Source organism: Phodopus roborovskii, unplaced genomic scaffold (genome assembly GCF_943737965.1).
Source record: "Phodopus roborovskii unplaced genomic scaffold, PHOROB, whole genome shotgun sequence".
Taxonomy (NCBI): Eukaryota; Metazoa; Chordata; class Mammalia; order Rodentia; family Cricetidae; genus Phodopus; species Phodopus roborovskii.
In genome coordinates, this window is record NW_026125489.1 from 11,214,889 (window position 1) to 11,229,720 (window position 14,832).

The 14,832-nt window shown below is 43.2% G+C and overlaps 1 protein-coding gene across 1 annotated transcript in view; it reads left to right on the forward strand.

The window, feature by feature from the left end:
- The window catches only part of Tph2 (tryptophan hydroxylase 2), a 90,223-nt gene extending 83,199 nt beyond the window's left edge, over positions 1-7,024 (forward strand). Inside the window, exons 10-11 of the mRNA XM_051176236.1 lie at positions 6,573-6,706; positions 6,820-7,024. Coding sequence (XP_051032193.1) covers positions 6,573-6,706; positions 6,820-6,994 — 309 coding nt within the window. The 3' untranslated portion in view covers positions 6,995-7,024. The remainder of the gene's footprint in view (positions 1-6,572; positions 6,707-6,819) is intronic.
- Positions 7,025-14,832: the final 7,808 nt, after the last annotated feature.

Sequence of the window (14,832 nt, forward strand, 5' to 3'; positions counted from 1 at the left end):
TTCAGGTCTAAGCAAATTTGATTACCTGGTTTCTTTATTTTTTTCTTTATTTCTTCCTTTCTTTTTGGCTCTAGTTTTAGGATGTGCTTGCATGGTGAATTACTGGTTTTACCTTTATATGGGTATCCATCAGCATTCTCCAAACAGCTTTTTATTTATTATGATCATTTCTATTTACTACCACTTAAGCTGTTGCTGGTCAGAATTACTGCCAGGCTATGGAGGAGAGCCTCCAGGGCTTTGCAGGTTTTCTGAGGTTACCTAGAAGGTCAGTGTGGCTGCCAGAATAAGGACTCAGCTGCTGAGCTCTCTGCCTTTACTGGGTTGGCGGGCTCAATCCTCCCTTCCTGTCTTCTTCCTTTCTTGAAGGGGCAGGTTGGGGGGGGGATGCTGTTAATAAGGACAGGCAGAATGCTAAAGGACTGACGGGTGGAAACTCCTCAGCTGTGACTGCTAAGGAGGGAGGCTCCTCCCGTACCCATGCAGCTTATTCAAACCAAGAAAGCCTAAACATCACAGGAAAATTAAGTGTGGTGAACCATTGCTGAACTTGGCAATAGGGATATTGATCCCATGTAGGATTGGCTTTAATTAATAGCATTATCATAATCCTTGTGTTTCGAAGGCAGTTGTCTATTGCACTGAAATATTTTATATTGTTGCAGCTATTGACCTGATGTTGGTCCCTCAGTGGCTGGAGCTGTGATGAGTATGTAAATGAGGCTCAAAGACCATTAGCTGCATGCATTCACAGTGCACATATACATAATCGAGTCCACCTATCTGTTGTTCTGACGTGGGAAAAGATGACTATGGTGTGAACATAGGAGTCATTGCAAAACCTTATTTGGAATCTAGGACCCAAACTACCCACAAATCAGACTTCACACTTGGAATCTTTTTTTTTTTTTTCTTTTCAAAATTTAACCAGTCCTAATATAGAGAGTGAGGATCACACTGTTTGCATCTAGAGTAGTTGAGGTAATACCTGTGTCACTGCATAAAGGGTTATCTGAGAGGAAAGGAAGGTGCCAGGCTGATGAACCAGAACATCCACAATTGTGGTTTCAGTCTTACAAGTCTCATACCTGAGGCTGTTCTTTTCCTACAGGATCAAGACCTCCGGGGGAGAGGGAAGGTTGCCTATTGGGCTGTACATGTGAATACTAGCAATACTGTCTGGACTGAATTACGAATGATAACTAAGTGTGTTGAGCACTGCCCATGGTAGCCATTTGCATACATTTCCACATTTAATTCTGACTACAACCTTGAGTTACAAAGACCATTAGTTCCCTCAAATTACACAGGAAGAAAAGGAACAAGTTTAAACTCCAAGGTTAAGGTGGGATGCTCTGAATTATCTTGCATTATTCTCTATCAGTGTCTTAGGGGTTCTATTGCTGTGACGAGACTCTGTGACCTTAGCAACTCTTACAAGGGAAAACATATAATAGGGTGGCTCACTTACAGTTTAGAGGTTTGGTCCGGTATCGTCATGGTGGGACATGCCAGCATGCGGGTAGACAAGGTGTTGAAGAAGTAGCTGAGAGTCCTACATCTTGGAGATGAGAGGAAGTGTCTCTCTGGCTAGTATCTTGAGATTTATGAGGACTCAAAGCCCATTCCTAACAGTGACACACTTCCTCCAACAGGGCCACACCCACTCCAACAGGGCCACACCCACTCCAACGCAATGGCTCCCATTAATGCTATTCCCTTTGGGGGGGAGCATTTTCTGTCAAACACCACTATCAGCAACTGGACTTTTTGATGTCATAAGTGTATTTGTAGAAGCTAGAATGGAAAATGAATCTTAATTTACTTACTAGAGCCAATTAATTGGTGCTCGGCATGTCTGTGGGGAAGGCTGATGAGGCTATCTTCAGACCCAGTAGGAAAGGCTGCTTTGGTCAATTTATATCAGTGAAGTGGAGGGCGCTATGTATTTATGGGCCTTGATAAAATTACACTGCAACATGATTCTTAGGTTCATGTGGGACAGACCTTTAGATTTGCCACGAGAAACTGCAGCTCATCCCGAGATAGTTTCTCAGAAACAGCCAGATCAAGCAGAAATTTATTTAGCAAAGCTAAGTGTCAATACTCAGAGGGAGATTGCAAGAAGAGGCCTCAAAGGGAGAATCTGAAGGGGGAGTTAAGAACTGATTGCTTAAAAAACTTTGACGAGTATTTATCAACTCTTAAGGTGTAGGCTTCCCGTGGTCTTGGAAAGGCTGTAAGTTGTTGTTGTTGGTGGTGGGGTTCACAACTGTGATGCGAATACCGTTATGTGGAAGCCAGTATCTATTGAAGATGCAGACTCTTTGTTAGTATACACATGTGACAACTGGGCAGGTTTTCTGGGTGCTTTAGTTTTGAAGATGGCAGGAAGAGCCTAACTGTAGCTTCCAAGATGCTTAATCACAACGTGGCATTTGGGCCCTTAGGAAACATGGCTTCTGAGGGCCAGTTGCAATTTTCCTAGGTTACTTTACATCTAACTCTATGCCTATCCAGTCTTGATATGGCTAGCTTTGGGATAGCCGTATTGAGAAGCCAGGAGTTCTGATTCCAGTTGTCTACCCTTGTCTTTAGCACTATGGGAAAAACAAAAAATGGTTCTTAGAGATCAGTGGTTTCCAACCCTATGAGTTGTGGTCCCTTTTGTGGTTGATTGACCCTTTTATAGGGGTCCCATATCCGATATCCCACATATCACTAGCAAAATTGCAGTTCTGTAGCAGCGAGAATGTTACGGTTGGGGGGGTCACCCCAGCACGAGGACTGTTGAGAACCACGGTTGCAGAGTGTTCACATAGGAGTAGATGACTTTTAAGTATTGCACATTTGCAGTGACTTGAGAATAGAAGATGGTCAGCATTATAAAGCTCCCTATAGAAATAAAATTAACTTTTGAAGACTGTAGGACTTAAGGTGGTTGACACGTCGAAGAGAATTCACCACAGAGTCCCCCCGGGCATAAAAAACTTGGACAGTGTTCACAGTGGCCTCTTAACATACAGGGGAGGGCATAGTAGCTGCTTCCCCCAAAGTGAGATGTCTTACAAGAACAGACAGACTCAAGAAGCCTAGTTGGTCAGTGGCCTTTTGTATCAAAGGAGACATGGGTGCTATTGGAATATGTCAGTCACCACAAATGTGAGCTGGTTGTTAGGTAGATGTGACTATTTATAGGCATGGGCATCTCATTCACTGGCTGTTCCCTCATCTCAGCCTAATCCATGGCTAATAATAATGTTCCCACATTCATTAACAGACAAGAGATAGCCAGCCCTGGCTTCATGCTTTATGGATGGAGAGGCCCTTGTGAACCAGAATATCATAATCTATAATCTGTCTCTCTCTATGAAATATTAGGTATAGTTCTCAGGAACTACGATATTCTATATACAGTTCCTGAGAATAAATCACAATTTTGAGCACTTCAGACAGTTAACTTTCTTCTGGGTCTGTGTGGTGCTCTCCTGTAATCCCCACCCTTGGGAAGCTGAGGCAGGAGGATAGCGCTAGCCAGACTATTTGGGCTAACTAATGAAACCTGTCTTAAAAAACAGCTAACCAGCCACCTATAACCAACTGACCCAACAATAACAATGAAGTCACCTCCCAATTTTCACTTCAGAATTATATTGGTTAAGTGCCTTAAACTATAAGCTGTGTATTCACTGTTTTTCCCTCTTGAAGTCGAAGGCAGGGCACCCCGTCCTCTGAGGATTTTCTTGATCTATTCTAATCCCCCTTTCCTACTAATGAATGGATGTAGGCATCTGGAGAGTCAGTGCAATAGTCCCTCGATGAATGTTTCAGAACCTATTGTTTTCAATCATTGCTGTTGCATACACACATCATCCAGGTGCCCTACACACACACTAGTTGCTAAAGTCTTCTAGAGGCGATGGAGACTGATAGTTTCACTGAGTTTTTATTTCCTTTTGCACTTGTCCTCCACTCTGTTGACTCAGCAGCGATGTCCTGAGGACCCACAGTTTAATTGTTCTTACAGCCTGTGTTGCTACCAGTGTGCCTCTGCCTTGAAGTGCAGGGAAGAGAGTAGAAGGACTCAGGACACTGAGTCAGTCCCTGCCCTTCTGTCAATGTGTACCCATGGATGAATGGACAATTTGAGTAACACACATCAGTTAAATGTAATCATAGTGTGTGGCTGCTGTGAGGAAAGCAACTTCTAATTCTGAAAACCACAGCAAGCCAACAGGAAGCCAGTTCTTTGCAAAGGGTCAATAGCCCTCATCAAAATACATTTTGTTTTGTAGAGCTGTGTGGTTGTTTGGAAAATGTGGACAGGACTTATTGGTCACGTGGAACCAAACTTTCGGGATGTTGACTGCTATTCTCAGGCCTGCAGAAGTGCCTCTGTAGAGTATGACCTTCTGCCTCTGAGTGATGTTGGTCTGCGGTCCTCTCCACTCCGTGATTCATATATGCATTGACCCGGACAATGGAATTTTGTGGAAGAACAAAATTGCAAGGCCTCGCCCCCTTCTGTTTTTGTCAGTGTGGCTTCTCAATTGCATTTTCAAACATGGAAAAACACAGCCTTCCTCACCAAGGGCCGTGAATAATCATGTGTACTTTGAAATGGTTTGAGGGAATGCACCAGGCATGTTGATGGGAAGGGCACTGTTTGTAAGTTTGCAGGAAATTCTCACTGTTTGGTTGAGACGGCAAAAAGGCAGAGAAGTGCTTTGGGTTAGATCAAGGAGCTGCAATAAACTGCATCTTTAGAACCATCCAATGAAAATGTCTCCCTTGGGAGGAGCTATTGGGCCCCCAGACTGATATCTGGGAAGCCAGCATGGGACTGACTCAGGCCCCCCTGAATATGGGTCTCAGCCAGAAGGACTGAGCAGTCGAAGGGACCTCAGACAGTGGAGCCAGGATGTATCCATGGTGCACAAAAGGACCTTGCAAACACATCCCCAATGGAGGGATAACTGCCTTAATCTAGAGACAGGAGAGAAGCCCTAGTCCCTACTTCACATGACCTGTCAGATCTACATGACCCCAACTGGATGGCATTCCCCTACATATGGAATTGGGGTGGGGGATCGGAGGGGAGGGTGGTTAGAGTGCATGTGAGAGGGCAGAGAGGGTAAAAGGGAGGGAGGGAGAGGGAACTGGGATCGACATGTAAAACAAATAAAAAATGTCACCCTTGGGGGAAAGGAGGCATGTAAATGAATCATGGAATGTAGAGGACCTTCAGGCCGTGTGATCTACCAAGGCTGCAAGTAGGTATACCAGCATGTGAGCCTCAGCCTGTTTTCTAATACTCAGTTGAAGGCAACTTTTACCATTTCCCTTCTCCCCTTCCCTCCCACCAATAAAAATGCCTCTTAAGGACAAACATCTACGTCTACAGGAGCACAGTCCACACTGTCACCACAGTCAGAGTCGCCTTGGATGCCACTAAAACACTAATGTCTGGATTTCATCTAGACTTACTAGGTGGGATGATGACCTGGGGTCTGTGGTCTCATATACTCTGCACAGTGTTTCAGAACCATCCATTAAGAGTCTAGAAGGTAGAGGCTGGAGAGATGGCTCCAAGGTTAAGAGCATTGACTGCTCTTCCAGAGGTCCTGAGTTCAATTCCCAGCAACCACATGGTGGCTCACAGCCATCTATCATGAGATCTGGTGTCCTCTTCTGGTGTGCAGGTAAATATGCAGCTAGAACACTGTATATGTAATAAAAGTAAGTAAATAGAAGAGTCTTAGAAGTAGGCAGGTGGTGTGTGGTCAGAAACGACCACTGACTTTTACCATCCCTGAATTTATCGAAGACAGTCATTCAGGATATGTCGTTGTTCTTAGTGCCAGGCATGTGGTGAGCCGAATGGAGCCAATGATGGCTCAAAGAGTAATTATACTGGCGTTCCTGTTTTTCTAATGCCTGCTTTGGGCTTAAGTTATAACTATTAATATTGGTTCTTTGCCCCCCAACTGGCAATATTTACTTGCTGTATATTACTCTGCTATCCTTTGTGGAAGGAAAATGATTACTTTGCAAGCACCCTCCAATGTGCAGGCCCACTTCAATCTGTTGATACACAGTCCCTGGCCTCCAAATATCTCCCAACAAGTCCACAAATAGATCAGCGAGAGTCTCAATTACCTCTCCGTGCAGGTAATTATTACTTCTGCCATTTAAGTGAAATTTCAGTACATTGCTTATAGCAACAAATTTAGGAGCATATTTCTGCTGTACCTGCTTCTATTCATGGTATAGATTTAAAATTCCATTTGCATCAAGGGACAGTGCTGAACTGTCCTTCAGCATGAATTTGCCTGATATTATATAAAATAACACAAGCTCATTTTCTCTCCCAACTTCCAAGAGACTTGAAAGCAAGACAAATAGCTAGCCCTTCCCAAACACCCAATTTTCCCTGCACGGGGAGGGGGGTCTGTGTCCTGTGGTAGACTAGTAACTGAGAAGTTCTGTGGTTACTGGACTAGTAAGCGTGATGGCATAGCATTTTGGAAGCCTCACTGTGGACTTGACAGATGCTGTGGTATGTTTTGCAGCATGCTCTTTCTGACAAGGCGTGCATAAAAGCCTTTGACCCAAAGACAACCTGCTTGCAGGAGTGCCTAATCACCACCTTCCAGGATGCCTATTTTGTTTCAGAAAGTTTTGAAGAAGCCAAAGAAAAGATGAGGTAAACTCGCGTTTCTTCTATACAGAAAATAACTTGTACATTTCCCTGGCTGTTCTATTTCTCGTACCAATGGTGGTTGACTGTGTATCTTTCTGTTCTCGTTTGTTCTACAGGGACTTTGCCAAATCAATTACCCGACCCTTCTCAGTGTACTTCAACCCCTACACACAGAGCATTGAGATTCTGAAAGACACCAGAAGTATTGAAAATGTGGTGCAGGACTTACGCAGTGATCTGAACACCGTGTGTGATGCCCTGAATAAAATGAACCAGTATCTGGGGATTTGATACCTAGAGGCCAGTGGTGTCCGCATGGAGATTTTGAGGGCTTAGTAACCATTCAGTCAGTGTTATCCAACATCAGTAACTTTCTGTGTCATGGTTGACTAGTAAGCATGCAATTCTGTATGTCTACACCCCTGTGTTAATATACAAAAATACTCTTAAGGAACCCATGCAGATAACCATTCATCATTTGAAAGATGTGATATAGTTAAATGTTTCAAATAGATTTGACGCTTTGTTTAGTGGACAAACCGTAAACTTGTGTCTTTAAAATTTGTAGCAGACATTCCTCTCATGATTCTATTGACCTTTTCCTCCTTGGACCTGTGACTTTCCTCTGTTCATTAGATAAAATGAAGATATTCAATCATATCTGTGTTATTTGAGACAAACTAGAGTTGCTCCAAGCTCTGCTCATCACAGCCACAAAAGATTTAGTATTCTACTTGAGGAATTGTTCAGAAACACAGTGGTTGGCATGATTTTGGACTGAGTGTTCATCCCATACAAGAAAAGAAAACTTATGAATAGGGTGTATAGGCTGCACTGACCTTGTAGAAACTGATGTGTGGCAAACTTCCTGGAGTGTTTTGGAAGGAAACACTTCGAGACTATTTGGAAAGCTTAAGCTGAAGGGGAGAAGCGTCTTGGGACTGTGAATGTATTGTTGGAATAAAATGAATTACCGTCTCACAGTTGACTCATCTCTTTAGACTGAGACTCCTGAATACCACAGGGATGTAAGAACCATCTGATTCCAAAGATCTGGAAATGGGGGTCACAGGGAAACAAAGGGATTTTGGCACAGTGAGGTGCGTAGCCATCATAATCCATTCAATTTTCATTTTGGACTTCTGACAAGTCCACTGTAGCATATGTTTGTGTTTGTGTTGGCATAGAATGAATATTAATGTTTATAAAACTAATGCTTATCAATAAATGGTAGTTTGCCTCCAACCGGACATCATTTTCATCTCCCATCTCTAAAACAGGTCCTATCTGTGTGGAGTGGTTTATTTTCTCAGTTTATTTTCTAGGTAACTCTGGGTGGTAAACACGAGTGATTGGTGGTCCTTGCTATAAAAGGTTAATGAAACAAGGGTCTGTTAGCATATGGAAAACTGCTGAATTAATCTTTGGATGGGCTCCCTCATTGAACTGTCCCCCTGACTCTGATTCTTTGGGAGGAGTACAGAGATTAGATAGAGTGGGAGAGGATGGGAACTGGAAGAAGGTATCACAGAGACTTTTAGGTTAGTGCCTTAGTTACTTTTCTGTTGTAAAATGCCATGGCCAAGGCAACGCGTAGAGTGTTAAATTGGGGTTAACCTTATAGATGGTTAAACGATGGGGAAACAGGGTGGCAGGACCAGTTACCGAGAGCTCACATCTCTAACCACACCCAGTTGAGAGCTCACATCTCTAACCACACCCAGTTGAGAGCTCACATCTCTAACCACACCCAGTTGAGAGCTCACATCTCTAACCACACCCAGTTGAGAGCTCACATCTCTAACCACACCCAGTTGAGAGCTCACATCTCTAACCACACCCAGTTGAGAGCTCACATCTCTAACCACACCCAGTTGAGAGCTCACATCTCTAACCACACCCAAGAGGCAGAGAATGGCATGAGTCTTTTTGAAGACCCAAAGCCTTCCTCAGTGACACACCGTACTCCTTACAACTTCATCCTTCCCGAATAGACCCATCAACTGGAGACCAAGTATCCAATCAGATGAGCCTATGGGGTTTTCTTCTCCAAATCACCCCATCCTACTCCCTGGCCTCCATATGCTCATGGCCATTTTATAACTCAACCCAGCTTCACAAGTCCTCAGTCTTCTGGTTTCAACATTGTCAAAAGTTCAAGAATCTGATGTCCTTTCTGAGACTCAAGGTAAATCACAAACTTCCAACACATGATGGCACAGAATATACGTTGCCGTTCCAGAAGGGGAGATTGTGGGCAGGGGGCAGTGGAACAATACTGTTCCAGCGAGATGGACACCTAGGAAGATGGACACCTGGCAGGAGCCTGTGGCTCCATTTCTGACGTCTGAGGGCTTAGGGGCTCTGCCTTCCGGCTTTGTTACCTGCAGCCTACTCTTAGGATGGTTCCACTCGTGGTCTGCAGGCATCTCACAGTTCTGGCATCTCCAAAATCTTGGGGTCTCCAACTCCACCCAGATGTTACTTTCACGCTTCACGCAGTGGCCTTTCAAGGCTTCTGTGAAGGGAGATCCTTGCCACACACATTTCCTGGCCTCCTTATCTGTGGTGACTTTAAGTCCAGCACCACAGGATGATGCTGACAAGTATGGATACCTGCTGGGGTGGAGCCTGGCCCCTTGAACCATATTTACAGAAGCTCATGTTCTTTCCAGGAGCAGAAAATTCCTTAAGCCATGTTCTTTATAACTTGTAAGCTTAGCTGGGTGGGTTGGTTGTGCTGAGAACATCTTTCCCTTTATTCCAATGAGGACCTAGCTCTCTTTAATGGAGTTAATCGCTTACCTGTTAACTAGTGTTAGCAAGCTTGCCAATAAACTTACCACGGTCCTTTTCATCTCCAAACTGTACACCTGGTGTTTCTTTCTACCCCAGTTCCTCTTCAATACCCACATGAAAGGGATTACTAATAACTAAATAACAGAATCAATATTAGGCTGTCTTGAAACATCCACTAAAGAAACTAGTTCATTTCTTTCAAATTTAGCCTCTGGCAAGTTCTTTGGACAGGGTGGAAGGCATCCCTATTGCTTGCCAGAATATGTACAAGAATGGTGTCGAGGCCAGTTGCTAGTATTGCTCTATCTGAATCCTCTTGAACTGGACCTCCATGGCCCATACAGCTGTCAGCACTACACCGTCTTCCATTATGCTTCATTTACAATAGGCAAGTACTTTTCTACCTCCAAGTTCTAAAGCCACCTACGCTCCTCCTAAAAATAAAAGCATGGTCAGACCTTTCACAGCAATAACCCATTCCTGGTACTGGTTTCTGTATTAGCTACTTTTCTATGCTGTGATCAATCACCATGTCAAGACAGCTCATACTATAAGGGGTTTGAGTTGTGAGTTGAGAGCTCACATCTTAAAGGGCAAGCAGGAGGCACAGAGTGCACTAGGAATGCAGGGGGCTTTTGAAGCTCCAGAACTTGTCTCCGTGGCATGTGTCTTCCCAAACAGTTCCACTAACTGCTGGGGGCACTCCTAATATACGGGGACCACTACCATCCAAATCAGCACAGTAACAAACCCACTTGGAACGGAGCTTTGAGCAGTTTACAAGGATGTCCTTTTAATAGCCCATTACTGACAACAATTTAAAATAAATTCAGATTATTATATGGGACTACTGGCCAGAAAACTTAGGTGTCAATATGTAGGAGAGGAACGTCATAAATAGTTGAAATACATATCAGGGAAAGGTCAAACAGATGAAATTTCAGGGCCTGAGGGTGTTTCTTTTAGCTTATTGGCAGAGTGCTTGCTTAGCAAGTATGAGGGCTTAGGTTCGATCTACAGCACCACGAAATAAAAACCCAAACAAACATGCCAAAGACCAACAACAAGCAGGTAAGGATGAGAGAAACATCTCTATGCAGCTATTTGTCTTAATTATTCCTCATGACTTAGATCCAAGGGCAATTATAAATTTAAAGACACTTGCTCACTGCCATTGCATAGTGAGTCATCATTTCATTTTGGCATTTTTTCTGACTTCTATAATCAGCTAATCAGAAATCAACGTATATTTCAGAGCAAAATCAAGTTTCTTATGCATTACTATTTGCAAAAGATAGGCAAAAAGATCTGTTTATAGGCTTAATTTTGAACATTTCTGTATGTTATGAGATAGGTAGGGTATCTAGTGTGTATTCCTGGATAATCTGTTTATTTGAACCAGTAAAAATGCCGTGGACTATTTTTACATTTGCCTCTTAAAAGTAGGAAACTTTGACTAGCGTCTTATTATTATTTATTTTTAACACATTAGTGGAAGGCTTGTGAGGTGGGTTTCTAGCTTAGTCTCATTTGTTTACTGTGTAATTTAGAAATTACGCTTCAGAGGGACTCGATATCTGTGCTTGTCTGGCTTGCACAATAGTAAATGGGCCTGATTCTAATAAATGTAAAATATTGAAACATTTACCAATATGAAGAGCCTAAAATGAAAAAAAAAAGTGTGCTTTAATGCAGAAGCAAATAGAAATACAAAGTTTCATTTTCAAATGGAGTCATGGCTCACATCATCTCATTTTCTTCATTCGAGGAGGAAAACATTAACACGAGTCACAGTTGTCCTCCGATTCATCTGATCTAATTTTCAACTTCTAAAGTGTCGGGCACTGACGTCTGTTCTCATGAACCTTGTCTGACTTATAATGAAAAAAGAACACTGTTTTTTTTTTCTTCTTCTTCAATTTCCACAGATGGTGTCTTAGTCTGAAAAATGATTCTTATGTAGATTGCCTTACTGTAGGAATAGGAAGAGGATTAACAGCGGAAAACTGCTATTCAATGTTAGCCTTGTGTATTTCAGTATAACTGGTGAAACATAAACTGATGACATCTTTATATGATTTAGCATCCCCAAAACGCTTTTTGTTTTCATTGCCTTAGACCATGCTTTGGAATTCAAGGGTGGAGTGGGGAGGAAGGCAGAGGAGGTTTATACCCACTTCAGATTTTCATTATGGTGGGAAAGACGCGGGTAAGAAAACAACCCATGTGATTTATATTTTTGGTTGTGAGCCTAGCCTTTAAGGGCTGGGCCATCTCTCCAGCCCCCCGTTTTGATATAAGATGATGACATATTTTATGAAGAAAATAATCACTGGTATCCAAGAAAAAGTAACCAGCTTTCTGTAATGCTCTCTGTCTTGTGAAGAGAGGTCTCCTCAATGAGGTGTGAGAACCACACTCACATGTGGTATAGGTCAGATTATTAGGGTGTAGTTAGGTATTACGTTGGTCTAATGGAGTGGTGCTTGCCTCTTCCCCTCCAAGATGTATTTCACTAGCCCTAGGCTGATTTCCAGTGGCAGTCATACTTTCCCTCCCGGTGAATGGGTATCTAGTCCTAGAAAGCTGGCGGTTACTGCCAACATCTGTATGCTACCGCTATACCATCAGGGTTACTGTGTCATGCTGGGCGGTGGTGTGATTCATAGGTGTCACAGCTGGGTTGCACTGTTGGTCTCTGGAAGCTTGCATATCTGTTATAGAAAACCATAGCCAATCAAAATGCAGATTTGTGGGTCCCAGTCCCAGCGGATACATCTACTCGTGCATCTAAAGCTTATAAAACATTTTGGAGGAGGTAGGGGGAGAAGATTGGAAGAGCCAGAGGATCGGGGGGGGGGTTTCCTATGAGACTCTATTGTCTAGTAACGTCAGAAGTGACACCCACAAAATCTGCCTAAGCATGACCTAGACACGGATGACACCGCTAGACATGCTAAAGCAGACGGGAAAGCGCACGGGGCCCCATTCCCTCATAAAAGAGCTACAGGCTATCGAGAGCAGGAGAAACAGTCTTCAGTGGGACGAGCATACTTATTGGTTATCCAATACCAAATGGTCCAGACTGAACAGGCTATATATGTATATGCATACGTGCGTGTAACAACAACCACTCAGGAGGCTGAGAATTTCAGAGAGAACAGGGAGGGGGTAGATGAGAGGTTTGTAGGGGGGAAAGGGAAGGCAGACATGATGTAAGTATATTATAATCTCAAAATTAAAGTATGGGGAAGGGCTGTTAAGTAAGCTGGGTTACCTTTAGATGACATTGAACAAGAGCTGTGGTATCAGCCAAGGAGGAAGAAGCTTGGAAAAGAGCTTTCTATGAGGAGCAATGCTGTCAGGGGGCTGGAGTGGAATGATGGGGCGGGAGGAGTCAGGGTGAGCTAAGGCAGAATTCCCTAGCAGTCAGGGACATTCCTAAGGCAGGGTTGTCCCTGGAGGGCTGGAAGGAAGGTAGGGACAAGACACACTTTATGCTTTTCACTAACATTGCTGTGTGGGAATGAGGGTCCAAACAGGAAAACCAATTAGGAGGTCGTTGTGGGTTCTGCAAAGCCAGTACCTTGCTGGATCTAAGTGCTAAACTTAGCTGGTGGGTGAGAAATCTCAGATGAAATTGGAACAACTGGTACCTGGGCTGGTTCTCATTTGGCCAAAAAAAAAAAAAAAAAAAAATCACTCATCTAATGAGATCCTTTGTCTTTCTCAAATACTCAAAATGTGGGCAAGACAAGACAACATGGCGTTGAAATTTCCCGGGACAGCACTTAAGAAAGAAAAGCTAGGACTGGAAAAGAGATAGGTTCCCCATGTAATTCAAAGACACTGATGGCAGAAAATCAATTAGAGGATGAGCATTGTTGAGAAATACGGACAGCACTGACATAGAGTAATCCAGGACAAAAATATTCTTTATATCCAGGCCAAGTGCATGCTATACACAGTCCATTCACCCTGACTGTTTCTACAGGGGTGTGCGTGATTTTGTTAAATCTATTTCCCCTCTTCCTGCTGACTCCTGTCTCCCCATATGCATATTTTACACACTCTACAAAGGGCTCACTTGCTGTGTTCCCTCTCTCTCCAAGAAGGATGAGTCTGCTGTAACAGCTGGAAGTATATTTCCTTCTTTGGGAAGATTGCAGTGAGCCTGATGTTCAACCCAAGGGCATCTGTGGTTGTGGCGCCGGCAAACAGCATCCTCATAATCCAGTCTGTTTTTATCCAGTTTTTATAATTGAACAACAAAGGCATCTGACAGATGTGGGCAGGGTAATTTGAAAGCTAGATGGCACAAAGAAATCAAGTTCACTTTCTGTCAGAATCAAATCTTTAAGAAAAAAATACATATCTAGTTTGGGAAGGAAAAACTTTAATTTACAGGAAGGTGATGGGTTATGGGAATATCCTCATCCCCTTTTATTCCTTCTATGTCCCTTCGGCCTCTTAGCTTGCTCACTTCCGTGGAACCAGGGAGATGCTGATTCAGGAGTCTAGTATCCCCAAAGGTTTGCAAACCACTGAACACATCTAATGTACAGCTTGCCCAACTTTAGTGAACAGCTAACTCCACATTAATGAGACCAATTATTGCCGACTGGATTTGAAGTGAAGAACATATTAGGTTTGCCACTATAGCGGTTATTTGTTTATCGGGATTGATTGAGGCAAATTTCCTTTTGATCATTACATCTGATTGATCACCGCACATGGCATTATCAAAGAACGAGGTTCCCAAATCAGATAGCTACTGGGAAAGAAAAAAATCTCTACCTTGCAAGGGCAGGACACATTTCCCTATCTGTTTCAGTGTGAAAGCCTAGCCATTAAAATGGAATAGATCCTAATTAGTCTCCTTACAAATCTCTAAAACTTTTTGGTCTTTCCCGTAGAGCAGACTGTAAAAAGAAGCCTGAATTCCTCCCTTGCCCACGTAGAGTCAGTATCAAAGAGAATGAGTTACATGGTAATGCTTCCTGCCAAAAATGAATGCAGACAGAACAGTCCTGATTTGAAGTGGCATTGCAAAGTATAATTTGATTCACCCAGCCAAATGATTACTGCAAGTGCAGAACATCAGCCCAGCCCACTCCAGGACATTTGAATTGGTGATCAGCTGACAGCTAATTGCCAGCCTGAGTTTGCCTCTTGAGCTACTGCCTAGAAACAGAGAGAGAGGGAGGGAGGGAGAGAGAGAGAGAAAGAGAGAGAGAGAGAGAGGAGAGAGAGAGAATTCCCTATTACTCCAGCAGACTTCTAATCTTTTCCATGTTGGAAATACATCTTTTTGGTTGGTTGTCCCTCTG